This window comes from Podarcis filfolensis (assembly GCF_964270895.1).
Source record: "Podarcis filfolensis genome assembly, chromosome: 2".
NCBI lineage: Eukaryota > Metazoa > Chordata > Lepidosauria > Squamata > Lacertidae > Podarcis > Podarcis filfolensis.
In genome coordinates this window covers 112925457-112931741 of record NC_139605.1, presented here as the reverse complement: position 1 = coordinate 112931741, position 6285 = coordinate 112925457, and the positions used below count along the sequence as shown (strand labels likewise).

The 6285-nt window shown below is 50.3% G+C and overlaps 1 protein-coding gene across 9 annotated transcripts in view; it reads left to right on the top strand.

Moving 5' to 3' along the window:
* The first annotated feature begins 375 nt into the window (after positions 1 to 375).
* The window catches only part of COL2A1 (collagen type II alpha 1 chain), a 100197-nt gene continuing 94287 nt past the window's right edge, over positions 376 to 6285 (top strand). For 3 of the 9 annotated variants that reach the window (XM_083599168.1, XM_083599167.1, XM_083599166.1), the window contains exon 1: positions 2025 to 2399. In XM_083599168.1, the coding sequence (XP_083455294.1) occupies positions 2306 to 2399 (94 nt within the window). In that variant the 5' untranslated portion in view covers positions 2025 to 2305. Of the gene's footprint in view, positions 867 to 1155; positions 1562 to 2024; positions 2400 to 5522; positions 6003 to 6285 lie in introns of those variants that run through there. The other 6 variants (XM_083599171.1, XM_083599169.1, XM_083599170.1 and 3 more) reach the window with 5 other exon arrangements.

Below are 6285 nucleotides of genomic sequence, written 5' to 3'. Positions count from 1 at the left end.
ATTTTTTATGTATTTTTGTATGCTCTCTTTTTTGTATCTTTTTCTTTCTATACGACTTTTTTCTATTTTGTAAACTTATGTTTTTGTAAAATCTCAATAAATATCTTTTTTAAAAAAAAGGGAGGCAGAGACAGCAGAGGGCATCAGGGGAAGGATGGGAGGAAAGAGGGACAGAGGCCAGTGTTGCCCGTGGCACCCAAGCCCACCATTCAAGGCACCCTAGGATACCACGGCACACTGGCTGAAAACCACTGACCTATTCACTCAGCATTCCCTAACGAGGGAATCTTCCCTCCATCCGCAAAGGCGGGTCTCTTTTGGAACGCTCTCATTGGATCCCTACGCGCCAGCCACGTGCGCAAGGGGATTCCGGGCTCGCTTTGGGGAAACAAAGCTTCCCTTGGCGGCTTTTGCGCGGCGACGCCACCGAAAGCAGGGCGCGACGCACGCTTCTTAAGTACACACTTGCAGGGCTGGTGCGATCCTGCGCGGGCTTCCTCGAGAGTAAGCCCCTCTCTCAGAGGGGCTTACTTCCGAGTAAACCCATGCATAGGGGTGTGGCGCGTGCTTTTGCGCCGTCTTTTCCTCCTCCACCCGCCAGACTTGCACACCTCTCCTCCTTTTTCCTGCCCCAGGAGATTCGTGCACCGGGGCGGGGGAAAAGAAGGAAGAGGCGGGCTGGGCTGGGGAATCGATCAATAATCGGACGCCGGAATCGAGGCACGAAGCCCCTTGTCTAGCGTTGCGCTTTAACGGCGGGATCCTGTGTCCTTTCCAATGATCTCAAGAGACTTGCCATCAAACTTTTAACTTTTAAAGAGCGGGGGCAGAGAATGAATGGGGGCAGATCCTGTAGTCTTAAGGGAGTTAAGCCACCCTATTTCCATGACTGTGATTTGTTTTAACCCTGATTTTTAAATTGCTTGCAACCTGCCCTGCTGCCTTAACAGCAGCAACAACGATAATAATAATAATAATAATAATAATAATAATAATAATAATAATAATAATACACTGTATCCGCCTGTCTGGCCTAGGGTTCGTTGCCAGAGGCACAACTCTTCCACCCGTCGCCATGCAGTAGCGGCGCTGCAATGCGTTGTCTTCAAGCTTCCTGCTTCTGGTAGGAAGAGTTGTCCCGGGATCTTTGCGCCGGGACCTGATCTTTAAAAGCGATCTCACAACTTTAGGCCAGAAAGCCACCATGCACGTTGTGTGTGTGTGTGTAAAAATCCCGAGAAAGGCAGAGTGGGAAGGGTCGATGGAAAGGAGGAGAGGGTTGGATCCGTATAGTTTGCAAAGCGAAGCGAGGAAAAGGAAATAGCGCGAATCAGCTCCGAATTGTGAGAGCGAGGAGAGCAACGGTGCAATTGGAAGCTGGGGGTGAAACCACTGGGGGTGGGTGGGCTGGAAAACGGTATTTGTGTAGTTAGGCGTTAGAAAACCTAGACCACGAAGGCGGCAGGTGTTCCCCGCACTCCTCGTTGGCGGAAAAGCCGGGGAGCTGCGCCGTCCGGGAGAATTCGAAGTGAAACCGGACCGGCTGCAAACTCTGGAGCAGGTGCGGAGGCGCAGCCGCCGGTGTTCCCCGAGGCCCCTCTTGATCCTGGCTCCGTTTACGTGGCTTTCCCCCGGACCCCCCCTCCCCACCCCGGGGGGGACTCATCCTGGTCCCTGCTTCTTCCCAGGCGGAGGGAAAGGAGCTTAGCGCAGTAGACGAAAGTCCAGAAGCAGCCAGCTCTTGCGCGCGGAGAAGCGGAGCGACCCAGGAGCGCTCTGCAGCTTGCAGTCCCCCGGTGGCGGGACTGATTCACTTTGGATCCGCCCGCCGTCGAGGTATGGAGATGGGTGTTTCGAGGGCGGGGGGAAGGAGCCACAGACCCCTCCCTGCCTCTCACCCGGTTGCCACCCGTTTTGGCTTGCAGGGCTCCTGCTGCACTTGAGATGGGCCAGGAGGGGAGGGGTCTCTACCGTCGGGGACAAGGCTTGGGGCTCAGGTTACAGCTCAGCTGGGGGGCAGGGGGGGGGGACGGGGACCTGGGCATATACGCTGGCTGCTAGAAGGCAGAGGGGAGCATAAAGCCGCGGTGCCTCAGCCCGGAGCACACGACGGCAGCAGCAGAGGGACTTTCTGCTGGGCCTCCGGGGGGGACTTTGGATTCTCCTGCTGTTTCCAAAGAAAAGGGAGGATCGGCTGCATGAAGGCTCGGTAGCCACTGGGGGAACTACCATCACCACCTTTTCCTCCACCACCACCACCACCTCCCTCCTCCCCGCAAAGGTCCTGCATGTCTAACATTTAGACATGTTCAGCTTTGTGGATTCAAGGACTCTAGTGCTCCTAGCAGCCACGCAAGTCATTTTATTAGCAGTTGTCAAATGTCAGGATGAGGATATACGTAAGTTGCACCGTTCTTCTTCTTCTCCATCTTCTTCTTCTCCTGCTGCTGCTCCTCCTCCTCCTTCTGAAAGAGGGCGAAAAAGAAAACCTATCCGGATGAGGTGGGGAAATAACAGGGAGGGAAGAGGTGTTTAAAAAAGAAAGATCTGGAGCAAAGACCGAGAGTTTGAGGGTTTGCACAATTAAACTTTCTGTTCCGAGTTGGCCTTCCTGTGCTTGGATTTCTCTCCTTTGCTCACCAGATTCTTTCCTTCCCATAAAAAGCTGCTCTCCATCATCTCCTCTGGTATGAGATACTGATATGCCTGTTGAGGGGGAGGATGCACTGTGGTGCCTGCTTGGTTGAGAAGAGAGCTCCACTTACCACAATCCCAGGGTTTCCCCATTTCTTCTGTCATTGGCCTTTCGGGGAGAGGGGTGACGTGGGGGATAAGGTTACTTAAAGAGCCGGCCAAACCATTATATTCCACCCAGGACTCTGCCCCCCACAAACCCCCTAAGTCAGAAAGACAGAGCTCACCCGAAAGTGGTGGAAATGCACTTTCTGCCTGTGGCGGCCGCGAAAGAGTTAACTGAATGTGGTGGCGATGGGTTCAAAGGGGTATCCAGACAAAAGAGAACATTGGGGTTAGACAGGCAAGACTCTTTGCCTTCTCTCCCCCCCCCTTTTCCCTTTTTTTACAAAGAAAGGTCTTTGTGCAGAAAAAATCTGTCCTCCCCTTTTGCTCCCTCCCCCAATTCAGTTAGGGATGTGGAGTAAGGTGCAGATGGAGATCCCAGGGAATTTGATAGCTAACAGATTTTTTTGTTGTTGTTGAAAGGAGCAGAAGGGAAAATTCCCCCCCAACTCAAGAGGCCACCTGAAGGGTGCAAAGCATTCCAGAGACACATCAGTCTAGTTTGCTCTGTTCTCTCCATCTCTCTCCCCCTCTCCTACCTCCCCCCCAATATATGCATGAACAGCACATGCATGCAAAATTTAAACCCAGGGAAAAAATGGTTTCTCTTAAATTAGGTGGTAGAAGATACAGTAGTTTCTTCCTTGTGGCAATGTCCTTTCCCTGCTCCCCCCATTCACATTGCATATATATATTAGAATATATATATATTCTAATGAATTACAAAATAATCGCAAAATGTGATACTACGAAAGACAGCAACCATACAGTCAGGGCTGTCCCTTCCCCCCTACCCAGAAAGCTTTTGTTGTCTGGGATATTATTCAGGGATGGAAGACGGAAACTTTATTAGGTAGAAAGAACTTTTTTTATTTTTTTTAAAAAAGCTCATTTCTTTGGGTAGGTTCCCTATTGCTCGAATTGCACGCCTGCCTCCGTATGCTCCAGACTGTAAATCAATTGCAGGGAATAGAGCTCGAGAAGCAGGGTGAGGGTGGAGGGAGGCCTCTCCCTTTGGATCACAGGCCATGCTTTATTTTTCTCAGCTCGAGCTTCCAGAAAAAGAAGGGGGGGGAAAGACAGGGGGAGGCCAAGGAGTTGAATTCCTTTTTGCTCATGTGGAGCAAATCTCTGCAGTTGAGTTTTCCAAGTTAGTAGCAGAAAGGGCCAGTTGCGGGAGGTGGGGCAGTGTACCTGGTAGGGGCAGCCAAGTGGTGGTGGTGTCACCAATTCTGGTTTTCTCCCATTCATTCTCGGTGAGAAGATTACTGGTAAGGCTCTGCCCCATGACCAGCCTCCCCTGGAAAGGGTTCTGGGTTCTGGGTTCAGCCTTGAGCTGGGGTGCCCTGTGGAGAGTTGTCCTTGACCATCTCTTTGGTAGGTGCTGTGTTATGTCAGTCAGGTGCCCTTGCTTCTCTTTAAAGTTTAGACAGTTGTGATCAGCTGGCCTGACTGCACAGCAGTGCAGCTTAGCACATCCATTTTCCCTTCATTGTGTCCAGCGATTTCAGGTCAAGCGTTGAATTTCAGAGGTGTGTGGTAAGGGACCACAGATATCTCCCTTTACCTTTTTCAAAAGGACCTATTGTTGCATTCTTATGAGCTAAGGAGAGAGTGGATTTGCCTATAGCGTTGCTTTTTCACTCACTGTTACCTTAGCACGCCTTTTGGGAGTCTCGTCTTGTATTTATGTCTTTTATTTTATTTTTAAAGTGTGTTCCCAGGTCAGGGAGCGAGCTCAATTCCCGCTCTATGAACATTTGTTTGCCTTTGGCGGCAATAGCTTCCAGATGCTGAAATGCTGCCCATATTTATTTAAACTAGTCCCTAACTGGGCCATGTGAATCGCGCTCTGTGTGCACTCGAGAAAAGCCCCATTCATGAGTGCGTGGGTCCCTTGGGCTCCTGCAGGCTCCCCCTGCTCAGGGCACAATAAGCCCCCTGTCATTTTGCTGGTGCTGTCAAGCCTTCACTAGGATGTGTTTTAGAAAGTGGGGGGTGGGGTGGGGAAGAGGAAAGCATGTGCCAAAGGGGCACATTTTTAATGGGTTTCTAGTGACCTCTTCCCTACCACGATCATTTCTATTTAAGTCTCCTAATGGGGGATAAACATGGTCAGTTCTTCTGATTAGAGCACCGGGGTTTCTGCCATCTATTACTCGTGCCTTCCAGTTCCAAAATGCACCCCCCCTTGCCAACTTCAAGATCTCACATCAATTTTGTCTACTGCTGCTTAAAAAAACCTAAACCACTCACTCCTTTTTAATTGGAAAAACAGCTTTAGTCCTCTTCTGCACATACAGAGAGTCAGATAGGGTCGTTGCTCTTTCTTAGGCGCACTCTGCTGTCTGTGTTCCAGATGAGAAGCATTTTAAAAGGGTCTCTAGCATCGCCCCTTCCCCACGATTGCCAGGTGGCGGCAGTTTCCATTTTGGCCCGAGGTTACAAACCTGAATCGACTATGTGGCCTAGTATAACGCTGTTCTGACTAAGAAATGGCCGATCGGTTTGAATTTCTTGCACACCAGAAGTGCACCCAAGAATTCAAGCTGCAGAGCTAGTAGTGCCAGACCAGGCTCAAGCATGTAGGCCTTCGGGAGACTTTTTAAACACCAGATTTTTTTTGTTTGGGACACTTGTTCTCCTCTGTATCCCCATCATCTGCCAATTCAGCATTCTTGCTGCTGTGGACAGAGGTGTGTATGACAACTGTTAAAAGATGCGCTGAAGTTGAGGCCGAGGCAGAATTGGGCCTAGAATTTGCCAGATGCCCTCTCTGAAAGTGGCATTCCACACGCTGTGCATCCCGGCAGAGTGGCACAGCGGGCAGAGTGTTTCACACTGTGGCAGAGCCAGGTTCAAAATCCTGTTCATCTCTCAGAGAGGCAACTAGGGGGCGAGTAGCTACGACCCTTGCCTAGCCCTTACCTCACTGAGAATTACCTCACAAAGGGTTTGTTGTGAGGAGCAAGCAAAGTAAAGCTATGTCCTGCCTGGAGCTCCAGAGATCTTATAGGAAGAAAACCTCCATGATTCTACAGCAGGGGTGCAGAAGAGCCCCTGGCCCTGCAGACATTGTTGGACTACGACTCCCATCATCCTTTATCACCATAAGGGGCCATGCTAGTTTGAGCTGTTGAGAAGGCCACAGGCTCCCCATCCCTGTTCTGTAGTGTCCTGGTAAAGGCTCTCAAACCAGCATTGTGAGAACTGAGGGGTCTTTGTGTGTTTGTATTTGTGTGTGTGAGTGAGAGAGAGAGAGAGAGCAGATTACTAAGCCCCCCCCTTTTTTTGCTTCTGGATAACACTGCCAAAATATCATAAATGTGGGGAAGATGGAGAGATGTCCTTGAATGGAGCCAGTCTGGAACAGAAGAGGCCACCTTTGTGTTCATTATTTAGGATTGCTATAACCAATGCTGATGTTATTACCCTGTTTCTTTCTCTCTCCCCTCCTTTCTGGTTCTTTTTCCCTTTTCCCTTTTT